The sequence below is a fragment of the Cynocephalus volans genome, chromosome 11 (assembly GCF_027409185.1).
Source record: "Cynocephalus volans isolate mCynVol1 chromosome 11, mCynVol1.pri, whole genome shotgun sequence".
NCBI lineage: Eukaryota > Metazoa > Chordata > Mammalia > Dermoptera > Cynocephalidae > Cynocephalus > Cynocephalus volans.
In genome coordinates, this window is record NC_084470.1 from 87,305,232 (window position 1) to 87,325,761 (window position 20,530).

A 20,530-nucleotide genomic window follows, 5' to 3' on the forward strand; every position below is an offset into this window, starting at 1 on the left:
CTATATCAGTGAACAAATGAGAAAACTACCTCTGTGCTAGTGGGGGAAGACAGTAGACACGATACATGCCTGAAGTATACATGTTGGTGATATGTACTAAGGAGGAAAAGCTAAAATAGGGTTGAGGGATAGGAAGTGCTGGGGGATGTTGACTCTTGAGGCTGAGCAGCCCAAGAAAACCTCACTGAGAAGAATTTGAAATTTTATTTCCTTTTCTTTTCTTCTTTCCTTTCAGCTATGATAGCAGTGGAACTTCCAAAGATGAAATTAAGGAGAGGTTTGCTCAGACCATGGAATTTGTGGAGGAGTATTTAAGAGATGTGGTTTGTCAGAGGTTTCCTTTCTCAGATAAGGAGAAAAATAAGCTTACGTTTGAGGTAACTCATGATGAAATGCCCTATGTGTTTTACCTGTTCTGTGGGGTAAAGAGGAAATATTTTAGTAGGTGGTGATTTTTATCATGATGCTCTGGTTTAGTAATGAAGAGGAATTCAGCTTAGCTTTGTTCCAGAATAAAATAAAACTGATGCCAATCACTTTGCCTAATATTAGTTATGCTCTTAAAAGAAATAAGGTGAATTGAATCATGAAAAATGACAGAACATTATGTGTTCTCTGTACTTTGTTTTAAAAATGACAGGAGAAAGGCTACTTGGGATCAGCCATACAATAATCATTTGAGGAACATAAATCCTTATTTTTTTGAATTACAATATTTCTGAGACCACTTTTGCATTTTAGGACTTATATTTGTGAGGATTACAGTATTGTTATCTGTGTCCTTATTGGGTACAATTTGGCTCGCCCAGTGTTTTCCTTGGGAAGCTGGGCAGATCAAATGATTAGGTCAGTTTTTTATTAACTAGTCATTAAAGCAGATCAGTAGCTTTGCAGGTTTTTATTATTTTTTTTCTCCTCATGAAGTAAAATGAAATTTTTTTTTAGATAACTGATACACATGGCATTATATTTATTTTTTGTCAACATAGCCAAAGAATCCTCCAAGCCATTTCTCAAAATGAAATTTTATCAGAAATTGCTAGCAAAATATATGCTTTCTCTTATTGTAAGGAAGGTCAGAATCTGTCATTTATAATTTTGGGTTTTTTCTTTTGGTTGGGTGAGGGGTGAGGAGAGCAGCTGGTTGGTATGGAGATCTGAACCCTTGACCTTGGTGTTATCAGTACCGCACTCTCCAGGTGAGCTACTGGCCAGCCAATATATAATTTATGTGTTTTTATTTTTTTTTAATCTGTCATTTATAAACTAACTGGTCAGTGTCAAATGGAAGTGAAAAATACAGTTTATTTAATACCATCTTCTTTTTTAAATATTATAGGTTGTAAATTTAGCTAGGAATCTCATATACTTTGGTTTCTACAACTTCTCTGACCTCCTACGATTAACCAAGATCCTCTTGGCCATATTGGACTGCGTGCATGTGACGACAATCTTCCCCATTAGCAAGATGGCAAAAGGAGAAGAGAATAAAGGTAACAATGATGAGGAGAAGCTGAAGAGTGAGTATCTGACGGTGCCCATCCACCCGAGGTGTGCCCTCCTGGCCTTCCCTGTCAGACTCATCTCATACCCTCCATGTGATACTCTGTCCTCTCCTGTTCATTCCTTCCCATCTTTTCGTTATGAACATTTTCAGATACAGTCATGTGTCGCTTCATGACAAGAATGTGTTCTGAGAGATTCAGTGTCAGGTGACTTCATCATTGTGCAAACATCATAGAGTGTACCTACACAAATCTAGATTGTGTAGCCTGCTAAGCATCTAGGCTGTGTGGTGTAGCACGTATGACCTTATGAGACCACCATCGGGTATGCCATCTGTCGTTGACCAAAACATCATTATGCGGCCCATGACTGTATAAAGAAAAGCTGAAAGAACAGTGCAGTGCACTCCCATACACCCAAGACCTAGAGTCAGTGATTATTAACATTTTACTGTCTTTTCCTTTGTACTTATATATGAGCATCTGTGTGTATATTTTGTTGAATAATTTGAAAGTTTACATAAAATTTTGAATTTTTATCTTTCAAAAATACATAGTTCTTGATATTCATAAGGTCCTTGATGGTAATATTTGTATGTAATGAAATAAAATCCTGCCTTGTATCTTGGTATCTATTTCTACTTTGTGAATAGGAAAATCTGCTTTGATATGTTTATTTCTTCCTCTGTTTTAGGGTCAGAGTAGGCACATATTGGGTATCAGGTATCGATTATTGTTTACCTATTCTTTTGAGGCTAGAAGAGAGAAAGCACATTGACTTATCTCACACTGTTTGCCGGGTCCTATGCTAAGTCATTTTGCATACGTTATACCATTTAATCCTATTGTTGAGCTCCTTTATTCTTATTTTATAGATGAGGAAATTGAGCCTCAGAGGTAATGTAGTGCTCCCACGATCAAGCAGCTTTTGGTAGCAGCACCAGGATTTGTGCCTGCTTAACTCTCATATCCCTAGTTCTGTGCACAATAACAAGCATGTAGTTAGTAATCAATAACATTTGGCAGGTGAATTAGTATATAGATATGCTCCTTTGGGGTTTCAGAGCCACATTCTTTTTGCTACTCCCAGAAGCCCTAAATTTTTGATGGGTATTAACCATTTCAGGTTCCTAGGGTCCTGAGAGTGTTGGAATATTAAATAATTTGTCTGAAAGAGCCCATGCCCCTTGCCCAGTGCCTTGGAGCACTCTGGAGAGGTCATGACCGTGGTCTGTCCTGGCCCTTCCTAGGCAGTAACGTGATGAGGTCTATCCATGGAGTCGGGGAGCTGATGACTCAGGTGGTGCTCCGGGGAGGAGGCTTTTTGCCCATGACCCCCATGGCTGCTGCCCCCGAAGGCAGCGTGAAACAGGCAGAGCCAGAGAAGGAGGACATCCTGGTCATGGACACCAAGCTGAAGATCATTGAAATACTCCAGGTATCTGAGAGCCAGAGGTGGGGGTGCGGAGGTGCGTCACAGCGCACCGTCTAGTCTCTCTGCTCTGACAGAGCCTGAGGTTTCTGGGAAGAAAAACGGGGCAAAATTTTTAGCTCATCCCTCCAAGTCATTAACGGACTGGCTCTTAGTCCCTTGACTGTCATCTTCTACCCCTCCTCCACATAGCCTTGTCCCTCCAGCCACACCAGAGCTGCCTGTAGTTAACTGAGTTTTCTATAATCATTGGCCTCTGTGGCTTTCCCATGCTGTCTCCTTTGCTTAGAATTCACTTACCTGTTCTCCATGTAGCTGAATAACCCACATGTTGTTCATAGCTCAGTTCAAGGTTCCACTAACTTTGCAAGGCCGCTCTCTCTCCCTCCCGCTCTCCCTCCCTCCCTCTCTCCCTCCCTCCCTCTCTCCCTCCCTCCCTCCCTCCCGCTCTCTCTCCCTCCCTCCCTCCCGCTCTCTCTCTCTCTCCCTCTCCCTCCCTCTCTCTCTCTCTCCCTCCCGCTCTCTCTCTCTCTCTCCCTCCTGCTCTCCCTCCCTCCATCCCGCTCTCTCTCCCTCCCGCTCTCTCTCCATCCTCTCTCTCTCCCTCCCTCCCTTTTTTCCTTCCCTCCAAGTATTTATTGAGACCAACTCTGTGCCAAGTCCCTTTAAACACTGGAGATCTATCAATGAACAAAATAGATTAAATCCCTACTCCTAAAGAACTTACATTTTGATAGGGGGCATAGGCATACATATTTCTTAAGAAGTTCTAAGAGAGACGTTAAAGTACGCAGGAAGGTGAGGATGGTTTGGAAGCCATTGGGGGTGGAGGCTCAGGGATGTTGTGTTTGGTGGGGTTCTCAGAAAAGGCCCCTCCAGTGGGGTGACATGATCTGAGATTGAGTGGAGTAAGGAGTTAGCTGTGTGGGTATCTAGGAAAAGGGTCTTCAAGGGAGAGGAAGCAGCAAATGCAAAGACCCTGAGGTGGGGACAAGTTTGGAAATAGGTTCAGTTCAATTGAGAATGGGAGAGATGAATCAGGGGAGTAAATACACATGACTCTCTTGGGTGGGTTGGCTGAAAAGGTGCACAGAGAAGTGGGGAAGTGGGTGGTTTGTTATAATGTTTTTAAGTTGGGAGATTATAGCAAGTTTATGTGGTGAATGGGAACAATTGTGTAGACAGGGAAAACTTGTTGACATAGGAGAGAGAGAATAATTGTAAGAGCAAGGTCCTTGTAGGCAAGAGGGGGTGTGATCCAGTCTATAGATGGGGTCTTGGTCCTCGGTGAGACCCTCTCAGCCTCACTACAGCTTGGAACACCCCCCACAACCTGTATCTCCCTCTTTTTGCTCCATGTAGGTCATTTTAATTCATCAATATAATCATCTGCTTCTTAATGGAAGGCCTCGTGTTAGCATGTTTCTCTTTTTAACTAGTGTTGCCTAATCCCAGTCCTAGAACATGTAGTAGCTATTTATATATGTTAACAGACTTGAGGGTTTTTTGATTTTTTTGTCTGCAATCATCTTTTCCCAATGCTTTGAAAGCATCAGTGGGACTCCTCAAAATAATTTACTTTAGACAATAAAGAATGGCTTAAGTAAAGGGGAAACTTTATTGAGTTTATGCCCGACCGAAAGGAGAGGTTTCTTGGGCCATGGCCTATGTGTCCCCTAGTTAGTATCATGGATGTTTATCAGAAATGACATGATGCAAAACATGGTCATATCTTGAGGTCCGCTCACTGTAGTAAATCTGAGAATGACTGCTCAACTGAGTCATTCTTTCAACAGATGCTTACTGACCGCTCACCATGTGCAAGGCACTTTGCTGGGCATGGTGCCCAGACTGTCTGCAATGGGTTTGTAGTCTACCAGGAGAATAAGGCACGATGAAGCCATGTTTATGTGGAAATAAAACCACGAGAGAAGTGTTCTGAGACACACGGGGGGGGGGTCACCTGACTCCATTTGGTCAGGATCAGAGAAGGTTTTAGGGAGGAGGTAGGATTTCATCTGCACCTTTAAGAATGGATGGTACTTGTAGGTATAGAAAAAAGAGGACATTCTCCGGTGATGGGGCAGCTTGAGCCAGGTCACCGCGGGTCAGGAAGCAGTTCTCCACAGGGAGGGACATGGAGTGTGTGGAAGAGAACTTGTCAGAAACGAGGTTGGAAAGGGGGGGCAGCCACACTCTAGAGAGCTCTGGGTGCCTCGAGTGTAGGACTTCATCCTGTGGCGAGCTTTTGAAAGTTCTCAGGCAGGGGCTGACACAGACAAGCACCTGGGAGGTGGATCGGGTCAATCTGGTTCTGTAAATGGCCTAGGCAGGAGATAAATAGGACTTGAGGCAGTAAACGACAGTGGGGGAGAAACCCATGAGAAGTGGTGGAGAGAAAGCCAGCGAGATTTAGTCGCTGATGGGATGTGTGTATCGAGGCCGGAGGAGTCGGTCCTGAGATTGACTGAGGCTGAAGGAACCCAGGCAGGAAATGTGCTGATAGGATTTTCCAGAGAAACAGAACCAATAGGATATGTAGATAGGAGGGGATTTATTATGGGAATTGACTCATGCAATTATGGACACCTAAGAGTCCCACAATATGCCATCTGCAAGCTGGAGACTCAGGAAGCCAGTGGTGGAATTCAGTCCGAGTCCCTGTGCCTGGGGAACCGATTATGTGACTCTCAGTCCGATGAGAACCTGGGTTGTGGTGTCTAAGGGCAGGAGATGGGTGTGCCAGCTCCAGAACGGAGAGGGGATTTGCCCTTCCACCACCTTTGTTCTATCCAGGCCCTCGGAAGATTGGATGATACCCACCCTCACTGGGTGGGAGTGGATCTTTCCTTGGTCCACTGATTCCAGTGCCAATCTCTTCCAGAAACACCCTCACAGACACCCAGAAAGAATGCTCCACCAGTTCTCTGGGTGTCCTTTAACCCAGTCAAGTTGACACCTAAAATTAACCATCACAGTTAGTTTTGCACAATACTAAGTTTGAGGCTCTGGGATGTCCAGCAGTCAGTAGGAAATGTGGGCTGAGAGCTTGGAGGTGGGCCACAGACTTGTCTTCATGTGAGACGGGTGACAGGTGGCAGTGGGTAATGTTGCTGAGAGGGCTACACAGAGACAAGGGGAAAATGGAAGGGAAGATGTTGGTAAGATCCTTAAATAATGCCAGTTGGTTGATTTTTCCTTTCGGTTCTAGCAACAATCATGGGAAAAGTGTCCCTGTGCTGGAGTGGAGGGTGAGGGAACATAGGCATGAAAGCAGAGGGAGCCTGAGGGCTTGTGCCTGAATCAGAGGAAACAACCAGAACTAGAAAATATGAACCAACCTAATTTTTGGTATTAAAAACAATATTTTCTGTCAATTCTCTTAAATTCAAAGCAGCCAACTTCACTGTTCTCAGTGTTAGGCCCAGAATTGGTATTCAATACTTGCTGAAATAAAGTAGTGTTTGGTAGAGGGTAGAGCCAGGAGTGAGAGATTTAGTGCTCCAGTTGTTAATTGCCAGGATGCTGAAGTTTACACTAGAAGCTAAGGTGCTTTGGGCAGGGTGGATATGCCCGTGGAAATCTGCTGTTGTTGAAATGATTATTGAAATCGCAGCCAAATATTTGGCTCATTTAGTGCTTAAGGTAATTGATGCAACTGATACCAGGCCCTGCCAGAGCGCAGTGGCGTGGCAAGGTGTTGAAGGTGGTATGTTAATGTAACCGATCTGTTTCCATTTCCACTTGAATCTTTAGTTTATTTTGAATGTGAGGTTGGATTATAGGATCTCCTGCCTCCTGTGTATATTTAAACGGGAGTTTGATGAAAGCAATTCCCAGACTTCGGAAACATCATCCGGAAACAGCCAAGAAGGGCCAAGTAATGTACCAGGTTAGTGATTCCAGAATGGAATTTCAGCCATAGAATGGGACCTGGGTCTAATGAAAACTGGAGATCTAAACAGTATCTTTTAGAAACAGAGTAAAATATGAATGTTTTTGAGGGTTATTGTATTTTAAAACAAGGTCCTTTTTGGGTAGGGGAATAATTGAAAAGCCCAAATTCCTTCTGGGATAGATATAGTTTCTTTCCATCTTGGAGTGTTTTAGTCATAAGACAGCTGAGGTTTCTTGTGTTGTGTTTACCTATTAATTGCCCCCACCAAAAAAAAAAAATTCCAAAAATAATAACAAAAAACTCTCTAACCATCCTTATCATCCACTAGTAACTTCTACTCATGTTGGAAGTTTTCCTTGCCCAGGAAATAGTGGTGAAGGGTAGGGAAAAGAGTAGTGGTAGAAATAATCCCACATACCAAGCCTCAAGCTTCCTTGCAATGAGGCCAACACTCTCCTATACCAAGGAGCCACACAGTCAGAGAGAAATGGCAAGAATGTGGAACATTGGAGAGTGTCATGTGGATTAGCCTGGCTCCATAGCTTTGTAATATGATTCCGGAAGATATGGGGTCAACCCAACAGCTTTGCTCCTGCAAAACTTTTGGGTAAGTTTACCAGCAGCACATTTTTAGATCTTCCTGTATCTGAAGTTATGTTCTCTAACTTTTCAGGTGCTCTCGACTTTGAACACATTGAAGAGCAAGCAGAAGGCATCTTTGGAGGAAGGAAAGTATATTTTCAGTTACTGTTTTGTAGGTGGTTCTACAATTTGGAAGTCTGCTCTTCCATAGCTCTCAAAGGCTTTTTCCTTGACTTTATTAGTAAATAGTTATCTTTGGACTTAGGTTGTTTTAGTTCTGTCTTTGGAACTCTTAGTACTCAAGTCAGAGTTATCTTAATTGGCTTGAGAGAGAGAGAGAGAGAGAGTGTGTGTGTGTGTTTCCTGCCTAGGACAGAAAGGTTAATTTAAGGTTTCTCAAAATACATACATTATAAGATTATTTTGAAATGGTAAGGAAATATGGTCAAGGGAAAGAATAGAAAGATAGAGAGGCTCAAAACACAGCAAGATAGTAAGATCATGTCCTGCTGCTGCTGAAGGGCCGCAGTTTTACCCTGAGCTCCTCACAGGCTGTTCAATAAAGAAAACAATCTGTTCTTTCACTGTTCCTAGTATTGATGTGTGAATCCCTTTAAAAAATACAACGTTGCTCAATTCTGACTTAAAACATTATTATTATGAAACTCATACTTACAAGCATAAAATTGAATATAATACCCTATGCGCATAGTTCTTATTATTAACACAGTTGGTTTAATTATCTTTTACTGCATGTATACTGTTCAAAAAAACTTAAGGATTAAAGCAACAACCATTTTATTATTACCTCTCAGAGTTCTATTGGGTTGACTGGGCTAAGTTGGATGGTTCTGCTGCTGGTTGCTATTGGGTTTGTTGTGCAAATGTAGTAAGGTGGTGACAGGCTGGCACATTCAAGTTCCTTTACTCACCTTTCTGGCCCATCGGCAGGAATGTCTGTAAGGCTGGGACCTTTCCCTCTCTTTACAGCATGGTGGCTGACTTCAAGAGCGGGTGATCCAGGAGGACATGCCAACAGTGTGCAAGCACTAATTAAGCTTCTGCTTGCATTGTGTTTGCTAATGTCCTATTTGTCAAAGGAAATCTATGACCAAGCCCAGTGTTTGTGTGGGAGGGGACCACATAAGGATGTGAATACTGTGAGGGCCCAGTTTGTTGGGGGCCTCCAGTGTTAAGTCTGCCTCAGTGCTTAATGTAAAACCTGTGAAATCTGAATTAGCAACATTATTTACTATGATAGAAGGTGATGTTTTTATGAATCTTACACAGAGTGTTTCAAGTTCAGCTGAGTACTGATAGCTCTCCCACCATTTTCCTGCTATTGAACTGCAGTGAAACCTTCTTCCCACCTTTTGGAGCACATACATGAGTACAGTATTTATATGTTAAGTCCCCTCTGTGCTTTCCTTATTACCCTGAAACCATGAAGGTCTCCCCATTTGTCATACATTTGGTTGTAAACATATTACAGGAACTGACAGAATATTTGAGTAGCAGTGCCCAGATATGGGGTGGTCTGCCAGTTGATCCAGGATAAGCTTGTTAACTTTTCAGTTATGTAAATAACACCCAGTCAAGTTATTATAGATATTGAAGTTATAACCCCTGATACTATGGTGATTAATCCCAGTTTCAAGAACAGTAAGTCATACTAGTTCATGACAACACCTCTCAGAGTGGGGTCCACGGGACTGAACTGCCTGTTACCAGTTTGTGACAAGATGAACACATTTATGGCAGTTTGACCCTCCATCACATCCTAGTGCATGAGCAGGGGACTGGGTAGAGGTCAAAATCAGCTACAAACTGGAAATAAAAAAAGCTGGTCCTTCGCCACAGATAATTTCATAAGCACTGAATCTCAGCATCTCAAATAAAAAATAAGCTACTAATTTAGGAGAAACACACCCGTTTGTAGTTCTCGGACCACACATGAAGCCCAGCAGAACACCGTAATATAGGTGTCGGGAATTTAGTTGTAAGGCCATTCTTGTCACTTTGGGAGATCAGGGACTATGGTTTAAAAACACTGGACAATTATTTCTTATTTCTTTTTTTCCTTTTAATTGGACAATTATGACATCTCAGTTGTCCCCTCCCCTCATGATATAGTTGACGATAAAGCAAGATTGTGTCATTAAAGGAGCTAATGAAAAGTCACGTCACATGAGGTGGAATGTTAGGCATGTCTCGGCCCCAGGTGTGTGAGGGGAGGGCATTTGTGGTTCACTTGTGCCCCCCCCATCCCCCTGCGCTCCTTCAGTGAGGAGAACACCCCGCTGGACTTGGATGATCATGGCGGCAGAACCTTCCTCCGTGTCCTGCTCCACCTGACGATGCATGACTACCCACCCCTGGTGTCGGGGGCCCTGCAGCTCCTCTTTCGGCACTTCAGTCAGAGGCAGGAGGTCCTCCAGGCCTTCAAACAGGTAGCTCAGGTTGCCTCGTGTGTGTGTGTTGTCCGTCCAAGAAGCTGGTGTGTGCAACTAATGGATTACGTTTATTAAGGTTCAACTGCTGGTTACCAGCCAAGATGTGGACAACTACAAACAGATCAAACAAGACTTGGATCAGCTGAGGTCCATTGTGGAAAAGTCAGAGCTTTGGGTATACAAAGGGCAGGGCCCCGATGAGACCATGGATGGTGCGTCTGGTGAAAACGAGCACAAGAAAACGGAGGTGGGCAAAGCACGCACTACGCTGATGGGTGGCTGGGCTTCCCTATGCCAGGGAGCTTCCTGCTCTGGCTGTAGATGGGCATGCACGTTGTGGGATGGGCTTTATTCTTGAGAGCTCTGCTTGTTTAGTGGCCAGGGTAACAGCTGTTCTCCTAGGAAATAGCTACAAAGTCAAAGTTTAGCTCTGAGTCCCATTCCACCTTAGAGCATGTATGAGAAAGTACATGTGATTGTGACTGTGGGAGAAGAGTTCTTTTGTAAGGGTGGTGCTAACCAGAGCAAATCGACAGTGTCCCGAGACTTGTGCAAACCTCAGTTGTGTTCATTTTGGTCCCTAGGAGGGGAATAACAAGTCACAAAAGCATGAAAGCACCAGCAGCTACAACTACAGAGTCGTGAAAGAGGTATGGCCCTCCTCGCCTGCCTTTGTCCTTCTTTATTCATTCCCTAAGGAGCTGTAGTTGTGATGGTCAAACTGAAGGTACAAAGACTTTCGCTTTTTCTGTCACTTAAAATTTAACAGGGAGAAAGTTAAGAGCTCAGAGGTTCAGCTGGTGGGTTTTGGCGTCAGATCTGGGTTCAAACTCAGTTCTGCCACTCGTTACCTATGTGTCCTCAGTCAGTTTCCTCGCCTTTTATAGCTACCACGTATTTCTGGAGCTTTACAACTGAATGAAGGATTAACTGATAACAGTTGTTGAGGATTTATCTTGGCGCCTGCCTTATAGTGTCCATCAATGAGAGCTGTAGTTCTCTAGAAATCTTTGCACAAGGTGTTTCAAAGTTAGGAGGTTGGGAGCTTGGTGATTTTTACCCCAGAGCAAACTCTTCCCCAAGTCTTGGAAATGATGCTGGGTCGTACCAGTTTAAGCGACCTGTCTGACATGGTCCCACTTGCTGTTGAAGCATAGTCCCCTGCTTATTTTGGAACACACGTTCTTAGTCTTCTGTGGATCCAGCTTGATGCAATCAACAGTGTTATTACCTGTTGCAGGCTTTTCCCATGTTTTATGATTTTAATGTATTGTGTTCCCTTTAGCCTCCCTGCCTGCCACCACCCCCAGCAGTATTTTCCTAACTGTAGCTGCTAGTTTTCTGAGGTTGATTTCTTTCTACCAGATTTTGATTCGACTCAGCAAACTATGTGTTCAGGAGAGTGCCTCGGTGCGGAAGAGCCGTAAGCAGCAGCAGCGCCTGCTCCGGAACATGGGTGCGCACGCCGTGGTGCTGGAGCTGCTGCAGATCCCCTATGAGAAGGTGAGTGGGTCCTGCACACAGCTGCTGCTCCCGAGGATGACCCAGCTGCATGCCATGGAGCTGGCTCTGCTCCTCTGTGGAGCTGGTGCCTGCTGCCCTGCCTGTAACTTCCCTTAGCTGTTGCCTTCAGCTCTGGGAGGTTCCCTGCAAAGGAGCCTCCTCCTCAGTCTTGGGGACTCTGTGAACAGCGGGGCCAGATCACGCCTTTCAACAACCACAAATAAAGTATAAACTTAATCCCTCTAAATAGGCCAGGTGCTTAGCTAACTTGCAATTAATGTAGGTGTGCATGGCATCTGAACTTTAGTTGGCATTTGGACTAGAACCTACAAGTTGATCTACCTCCCTGTGTGTAAAGAATGTGAGGAGATAGCTTGCTGTCCCTAGCTTGGTCTCATAATATCATCAGTTTCCTTTTTGAGGGACGTGCTTTCATAGAGTAGTGTTGAAGTAATCTGTAGCAAACCAGATTTGGTTGGAATTGGTGGCTCAGAGCAGAATATGGTGTATGTGTACTTGTTTGCTTTTGGATGGGCACAGACATCCCAGTGTGTGAGAATGTGGAGGGATTCCCAGCAACAGGCCACCTCCTGTGATGTGATGTCTTTAAAGCTTGTTTGCCTTGTAAAAATCCACTTCAAACCACAAAGGCTCTTTAGTTGCCTTGAGCACCAGTGGATTCCTTTTTTAGAAGAAACGGAAGCATGCAGAACTGTTTAAGGTTACTGCTATCAACCTGCAGTGGCTGTCTATCCCAAGCCCTCTGATTTCTTGGAGCTGGGAGGTTTGCCACTCCCCCTGTTAGTGAGAGACAAATGTAATACCTGCTCTGTCATACTAGGACTCGCTGTTAATGTTCTAATTCCCCTGTTTTGTTTGATTATCAAAGGTGATAGCTCAGATTCTTTCTGGCGCTTGTTCTTGACAGATATGTCCTGTTTTTTCACAGGGTTATTTTCTAGATCAGGAGTAAGCAAACTACAAGACAGTTCAGACTACCACCTGTTTATATAGAGCATATCAGCTAAGAATGGTTGCTACATTTAAAAATATATGAGTACCACATAATGTCTTTGATTTTTGCCTCTTGACCCACACAGCCTAAAATATTTACAATCTTTCCCTTTAAGAAAGTTTGCTGACCTCAGTCTAGACCAGAACCAATAGCTAACATTTACTGAGTAATCACTGTCTAATCACTTGACCTGAGTTTTCTCTTTTAGTCTTCATAACAGCCATATGAAGCGTGCACTTTTATTATCTCCATTTTGCAGATGAGGAAACTGCAGCACTGAGAAGTTAAGTAACTTGCTACAGGTCACACACCTAGGGAGCTGTAGATCTGGGATAAGAACAAGGCAGTACGGTTTGTGGTCTGCGTTTGTGACTGTGTTCGTGACTGCTACACTCTCTGCCGCTTTTTTCTCTGCCTCTGAAAGGCAATGGATCAGAGAAGCCTTAGGAAGACTGTTGTGGGATGTATGAATATGAAGGATGATTTCCATTTTAGGGATTCTTACTCTGTTTTTACTGTCTAATATGTTTGCTTGTTTAGGATTGGACAGAATGACAATAGGTTTTATATACTTGCTATATTGCAGGATATCTAATGCTAAAAAAGTACTGAGTGTATGTTTTTAATACATCAAATGAGAATCACATAATCTTGTGTGTGAGAATCCAGCCATGTTAAATGCCCAGGGCAGGTATTGTCCCCATTTTGCACATGGGAAAACTAAGTCTTAGGTTAAAAAATCTGCCCGAGGTGACAAGGAAAGGAATTACGGCAGGTGCGGTTGCCCTAGTTTATAATCTAAGGAGATCTCCACTCTGCAGTGTTACTTGCTGCCAAAAAGTAATGTAGGTTGGGCAACAGAAAGATGAGTCTGAGAGCTGGGGAAATGGTGACCCACCACCCATGAGGAAGCCAGCCTCTGCTCTGCTCTCAGTCCCTGTTTTCAGAAGTGGGGGTTCAGAAGTTTCAGCCATTGCTAGACAGTGGAGTCCCAGAGGCCTGCAGTTAGCTTTGACTGTATTGCTTTTCCCATCCCTAATCCCTCCATTAAATCTTTTCATTTCTGCTTAAGGATAGCAGAAGAGAATTCATTTTCATCCATGAGCTGTGAACAAGTTCCTGGCTGCTTCTCAAGGTCGGCAGTGCAGTGCCTCAATATTTACACACAGCAGGTCCTCAGCAAACACCTCCTGAGCCCCACCTCAGCAGGAGGCATGGGGGTGCAGGAGAAGCCCGTCTCCTGGCCTAGCCACGCGTATGTTCATCTGTCTCCTCCCACACAGGCCGAAGATACCAAGATGCAGGAGATAATGAGGCTGGCTCATGAATTTTTGCAGAATTTCTGCGCAGGCAACCAGCAGAATCAAGCTTTGCTACATAAACACATAAACCTGTTTCTCAACCCGGGGGTAAGACTTGAGGCCTGCTGCAAATACGTGGGGGGAGGAGGGCAGGGGAGAGGGACAGCTTGTTCTTTTGCTTCTGGGACTTGTTATAACGCAGCATTCATTCCAAAGGGGAACATTTTGACCAGCTATCAGGAGCACATAAATACTCCCCATCTTTGAGGATAGAATCGGGGGTCAGGGGAAGGCAGTAGGGACAAGGTAAGATGTATTTCTATTTTTCCCGATAGCATCCCTCATTGTGTCACACTTCATCAGTATAGAAGTGCTAAGTCTCACTCACTGGCCATATCCTCCTGGGGTGGTGCATAGAGTTTTCTGTTTATACAAATACATAATATATCCACATAAAACATATCTATATTACATTTTAGTTTGTTAAATACATTTTAAAAATATATTAAATATATGGGCCGAGCCCGTGGCGCACTTGGTAGAGTGCTGCGCTGGGAGCGCGGTGACGCTCCCGCCGCGGGTTCGGATCCTATATAGGAATGACCGGTGCACTCACTGGCTGAGTGCCGGTCACGAAAAAACGACCAAAAAAAAAAAAAAGAAATTAAATATATAGTATGTATTTTCTAAAGAAAATAGTGCCACATTCTATACATTGTCTTGCATCTTGCTTTTTTTGCTTAACACGTGGCTGCCTTTGTGAATCAGAAGCATGTAAAATTTTCTCACTCTTTTTGATGGCTAAATGGCATTCCATAAAATGACTGTAACTTAAAAAAAATTCCCATATTAATGTACAATTAGGCAATGTCTAGTTTTTAGTTTTGTAAACAGTACTGCGAAGGACATAACTTTGTATATGCACATACTTACACATACTCATTGGTACTGCCAGAGCTTTCCAGAAAAAGGATTGCTAGGTTGTAGGGTAGTATTCCCTCTTTGTCATGTTAAGAGAAAGAAAAGGCAAAAGATAAAAACATCAACATCCCCATCTCATGCCAAATGTAAAACTTAATAACTGGGTAAAAAGGTGAAAAATAAAGCTTCTAGAAGATAACATGAGAATATCTTCATGACCATGTGATAGGCAAAGTTTTCTTACACAGTAAGCAAAGAGCACTATTATAAAGGACAATATTGATAAATTGTACTTCTTTAAAATTAAGAACTTCTGTTCTGTCAACATCCAGTGACACCACTGAGAGCATCTGAAGGCAAGTCAGAGAGTGGCAGAAGACATTTGCAATGCATGTGTTCAACAAAGAATTTATATCCAGAATATATATAACAAACTCAAAAGAGTCAATATGAAATCAGGCAGTTAAGCCACTTTTAAAAATGGGCAAAAAACTTGAAAGGACACTCCACAGTAGAGTATATCCAAATGGGATTTCCAAATGGGCAGTTAATGTGACAAGGTGCCCCACAAGATTAGTCATCAGAGAAATGCAAATCAAGTCATATATGCACAGTAAGAATTGACTACAGTTAAAAAGACTGACAATACTAAGTATTGGCAAGGACATGGAATAGCTACAACAGAGAAAATAAATTGTTAACATCTTTTGAAAGCTACTTGGCAATACCTTCTAAAGCCAAACATATTTGTACTCTGCAACTCGGCAATTCCACTCTTGGGTTTAAACCCAACAGAAATGCATACATTAAGTTCACCAGAAAACACATACAAGAATGTTCAGTGCAGCACTGTTTTAATATTTGTAATACAAATAGTGTCATTACTTATTAAAACTGAGTAGTACCCCAAATGCCCATCAACAAGAGATTAAATCCATTACTGTATCTTCACGCAATGGAATGTGTATATCAGTGAATCTGAGTGCATGAGGTTCAGGAACATTTAATTTAAAATGAATCTATGGTTATAGAAGTCCAAACAGTTGAATTGTGGGATGTAAAGGAGGTCCATTTTGTCTCTTAATCTGGGTGCTGGTGTTCTCCTTGTAATCCATTTAGCTGAATACTAATGATTTGTTTAATTTTCTATGTGTTTATTATATGTCGCTGAGAAAGTTTACTAAAAAAGAAGGTAGTACAGAAGTGAGACTGTAGAAGTATATCTTCATGGGGTTAAATGCTTTTTTTCTCTCTGTGGACTCTTCTTTTTCTCACTTTTTAATCTGCTGTAGTCACCTTTTTGACCATTATCCTGTGCTCTTGACCTCTCTCTCATGGCAGATCCTGGAGGCAGTGACCATGCAGCACATCTTCATGAATAATTTCCAGCTCTGCAGTGAGATCAACGAGAGAGTCGTTCAGCACTTCGTTCACTGCATAGAGACTCACGGTCGAAACGTCCAGTACATCAAGTTCTTGCAGACGATTGTCAAGGCAGAAGGGAAATTTATTAAAAAGTGCCAAGACATGGTCATGGCTGAGGTGACAATTATATATTTGTTTATACCTTCATCTGGCATTCTATAGAAAGTTCTAAATTATTTAATCTTATCTATATTACCTGGCACCCTCTTCAGGAGACATAAGGAAGGGCAGAAAGTAATTTGTGTGTGTGTTTGTGTGTGTGTTTTCTCATGCTTCTGAGCTTAGGCCGTAGTTATAGGCAAAGTCTGATCTGATTTTTTCATAGCAATAAATTTATTAATTCTAAGAAAGTTTAAGCTTGGATTATTCTGAGAGGGGGGGAAAAAAACTGACTAAAATATAGTGAATGGAGATTAAACCCAGTGAGCCAGAACATCTTCCCATCTTGCAAATTATGAATTTTTCTTTAATTATTCACCTAATTAATACAGTTGAAAAATTTTTGCTTGGTGATTGTCAAGGTGAAGCTGGCCTGTGAAATCAGGGGAGGGTCTCACTTGGTTCTTGATGGGAAGTCAGCACCTTGTGGCTGCTGTCTCTGATCAGGAAGGCCCACTCTGCCACACACATGATTTTGGCTTCTACATACATTTAACCCTTCCACATTTTTAAAAAATGAAATCTTGAATAAATCCGCTGAACACTTGAGTTTATAAATCCGTCTACATCCGTGATTCCAATGGCAGGTAGGGTAGTGTGGTTAAGAGAGTTGACCTGGGATACAAATGTCGGCCATACCACTTTACTGGCCATTTGACTTGGGACTCATTGACCTCTCAAACCCTCCGCGAGCATTTCTGTAAAATGAAGGTAACAGTTCTATTCACTTGAGAGAGTTGGTATGTGGATTAAATGAGATCATGATGACATTAATAGTTAACACTTTTTGGAAGCCTACAATACTCTAGGCACTGTTCAAAGCAATTTATATATAATGATTTATTTAATCTATATGATAGCACTAAGAGTTAGATATGGTATTTTTCCCCATGTTTACAAGCAAACCGAGACATGATAAAGTTAGGTAATCCATCTAAAGAGTTTATTTTGGTATCTGGCAAATAATTAGAGCTCATAAGTTACTTTTTAGTAAGTAAATAGTATTGATTTATTTTGACATCTGTGCCAGCCCTTTTTAGGTCTTTCATATTTCATGTAGCACTGAAATTGATGTATTTTTAAATAGATTTATGAGAAGCCCCATCCTGGGGTACCAGTTATGAATAGGAATGCCTTGCCTTTTGATGAATTTTGAAAGAAGTCATAATTTAATTAGAAGTGGATAATTTGTGATTGGAGAGATACGACAGTGGATGAAAGAATTGTAAAGGGGATACTTTGTAAAACTTAAAAAGAAAATGGAAACATTTAGAACAGAGAAATCTTAGCCTAATTATTAGGTTTGGAAATACAAATGCAAGCTTGTAATCTGTATTTCTACTTGATACATAAGTGCTGGTGTGCAGACTTTCTCTTCTCTTTTTAGGACCTCCATGGTATTTCTATACCTATGGATTAAAATTATGATGTTGAAGATTTTTACTTGTTCAGCAACGTACATGAGTAAAACCTAGATGAGTTTAGTAATATAGGTGAGACTTGTTTTGGGAGGTAAATGCTAAATGGAACATCTCTCTCTCTGCAAATAGATTTTTTTAATGCTGTCCCCACCTGTAAGCTTGTAATATGAACAATCCCTGTTCTTTTTGTAGCTGGTCAACTCGGGAGAGGACGTCCTTGTGTTCTACAATGACAGAGCCTCTTTCCAGACTCTGATCCAGATGATGAGGTCGGAGCGGGACCGGATGGATGAAAACAGCCCTCTCATGTACCACATCCACCTGGTGGAGCTCTTGGCCGTGTGCACGGAGGGCAAGAATGTCTACACGGAGATAAAGTGCAACTCCCTACTCCCACTGGATGACATTGTCCGCGTGGTCACCCACGAGGACTGCATTCCCGAGGTGAGTGAGCCAAGTACTGTGTATGCCCTTCTCCTCTTTGCAAGTGGCACATGGGACCGTGCCTTGGTGGGAAATGTCATGGTGGCTCACCCAGATGAGCTCACAGTTTTGAGACCTGCAGCTCGTTTTGTAGTGAGATTTCAGTTCTCTGCGAAAACATTTTCTCAAGCGTTGATTTTTGTGTGAATGGAATGGGGAGGAAAGTTAGTTTTCCTTTGTCTCCCTAAAAAGAGCAGGAAAAAGCTTCAGCTCTATGAAACTAATGCAAACAGGATGTGACCTGAATGAATTTTTCAGAGATGAGATTGAGTGGGTTGAAATATAGTTCATGAGAATATAGGACTTAGTCTGTAAGTTCATTCTTTAAAATGAAAACTCTTATTACAGAAAGAATGAATGCCCATTATAAAAAATTGAGGAACTACAAGTAATTAAAAAAAAAAATCTATAATTCCACCACCCATAACAAGTACCTGTTAAGTTTTCAAGTTAATCCTTACAGGCTTTCCTTTTCCCTATTCACATATATCGGTTAGTAAAAAAAAAAAAAAAAAATGGGTCATACAGCATATATTTTCCCCTTGTATGTTTTAAAATATATACTATTAGTTTATATTTTAAACTAAATATGTAGTATATATAGCATGTTATACATATCAAATATATATGTACTACTTATCATGTTTTTAGATTTTTTGAAGAGTTAATACATTTTGAAAACTTCAAATGTCAAAGGCTATAAAGGGGTAGACCATGAAAAATCTCCTAATCTGTTCCCGCCCATCCACCCCACAGAAAATAATTTATTATGTTCTTATGTATCCTTCCAGATTTTTGCATATAAACACATACAGTATATATAAACTTTACTTTCCATCCCCTCTTTTTTTTTTTTTTTTTTAAAGACAAAAGGTAACATTCTAAGTACAATACTCCATACCTTAATACTATGACTTCTTTCCATATCAATTCATAAAGAGATTTCGGATTCCTTTTTAATAGCTGAATAAAATTTCATTGTTTAGAGGTACTATAATTGCCCTCTCTGAATGTTGAACCAATTTATAATATAATGAGGTGATAATAAATAATTATAATGTGATGAAAATAATGAGGTTGCATTTTTCTCAACCTTGCCCCACAGTATGTTATCAAACTTTTAGATTCTCATATACCTGATAGAAGAAAACAGCATTTCAACAGTTTTAATTTATGTTTCTCTTATTATTGATAAGGGAGGTATAATATTATAACCAGTGTTAGAGGTGAGGGAAGTATATAGCTTTATAACAAGCATTAGCTTGTTTTTTTACCCTTTTTTTTTTTTTTGAAATGCAACAGAAGTACAGAAAAGTATATAAATCTTAATTGTATAATACAAGAGTGATTATAATGAGAAAAGCTTTGTCACCACCACCTGGGTCAAGAAATACAGGAAAAACTTCCCCCATATCCTTTTCCTGTCCTTAACTTCTCCAGAAGGCTCCCTCCTGAAGGTAACCATGAGCTGGAGTGGCAGGGCTGGGTCATAGGGGATGTGTTTCTTCGACTTGACTTGATAATGTCCAGTCATTTCCAGTGTAAATGCTTGCATTGCGTCCCTTCTCCCTCCAGAGCTCTTGCTGCATCACCACCTGCCAATGCTCAGTATTATCAGACCCTTTACGTTTTTTTTTTTTTTTTTAATTTGAAGGTCATCTAGTGGTATCTCATAGTGGTTTGTTTTGTTTTAGTTTTTAAAAGCCATCTGGAGATACTGACATACATACAATTCACTCATTTAATATGTACAATTCAGTGGTTTTTAATATATTCACAGAGCTGAGCAATCACCATCACAATCTAATTATAGAATATTTTCATCACCCCCAAAGAAACCCATACCCGCTAGCAGTCTCCCCATTTCTTCCCAACATCCCTAACCCTAGGCAACTACTAATCCTCTTTCTGTACATATGGATTTGCCTATTTTAGACATTTTTTATAAATGGAGTTATATAATATGTGGTCTTTTGTGACTGGATTCTTTCACTTACCATAATTTTTTCAAAATTCATATAAGTCGTAGCATGTATCAGTACTTCATTCCTTTATATTGCTGAGTAATATTCCATTATATAGATATACCACATTTTGTTTATCCATCCATCAGTTGATGGACATCTGGGTTTCCACTTTTTGAATATTGTGAATAATGCTTCTGTGCACATTTGTGTACAAGTTTTTGTGTGGACAATATGTTATCATTCTTAGAGATTTTAAATGTCCTTGGTTACAAATGGGATTGAGCCCCTTTCCATATGTTTTTTCGGACATTTGATACTACTTTGAGAAAACACTTGATCGAATTTTTGCCTTTTTTCTCTTGGGGATGCCCATCTTATATGTGCAGATCTATAGATTTATAGGTGTTCTTTATTGGTATATGCATTGCAACCATCTTCTCCCAACCTGTGCCATTTAACTCTTTT

At 41.3% G+C, this 20,530-nt stretch overlaps 1 protein-coding gene across 1 annotated transcript in view; it reads left to right on the plus strand.

Moving 5' to 3' along the window:
* The window catches only part of ITPR1 (inositol 1,4,5-trisphosphate receptor type 1), a 315,422-nt gene that overhangs the window by 158,317 nt on the left and 136,575 nt on the right, over window positions 1-20,530 (plus strand). Inside the window, exons 21-32 of the mRNA XM_063115344.1 lie at window positions 236-377; window positions 1,340-1,493; window positions 2,756-2,943; window positions 6,694-6,829; window positions 7,509-7,567; window positions 9,706-9,867; window positions 9,947-10,117; window positions 10,455-10,520; window positions 11,236-11,373; window positions 13,672-13,797; window positions 15,952-16,152; window positions 17,808-18,059. Coding sequence (XP_062971414.1) covers window positions 236-377; window positions 1,340-1,493; window positions 2,756-2,943; window positions 6,694-6,829; window positions 7,509-7,567; window positions 9,706-9,867; window positions 9,947-10,117; window positions 10,455-10,520; window positions 11,236-11,373; window positions 13,672-13,797; window positions 15,952-16,152; window positions 17,808-18,059 — 1,795 coding nt within the window. The remainder of the gene's footprint in view (window positions 1-235; window positions 378-1,339; window positions 1,494-2,755; window positions 2,944-6,693; window positions 6,830-7,508; window positions 7,568-9,705; window positions 9,868-9,946; window positions 10,118-10,454; window positions 10,521-11,235; window positions 11,374-13,671; window positions 13,798-15,951; window positions 16,153-17,807; window positions 18,060-20,530) is intronic.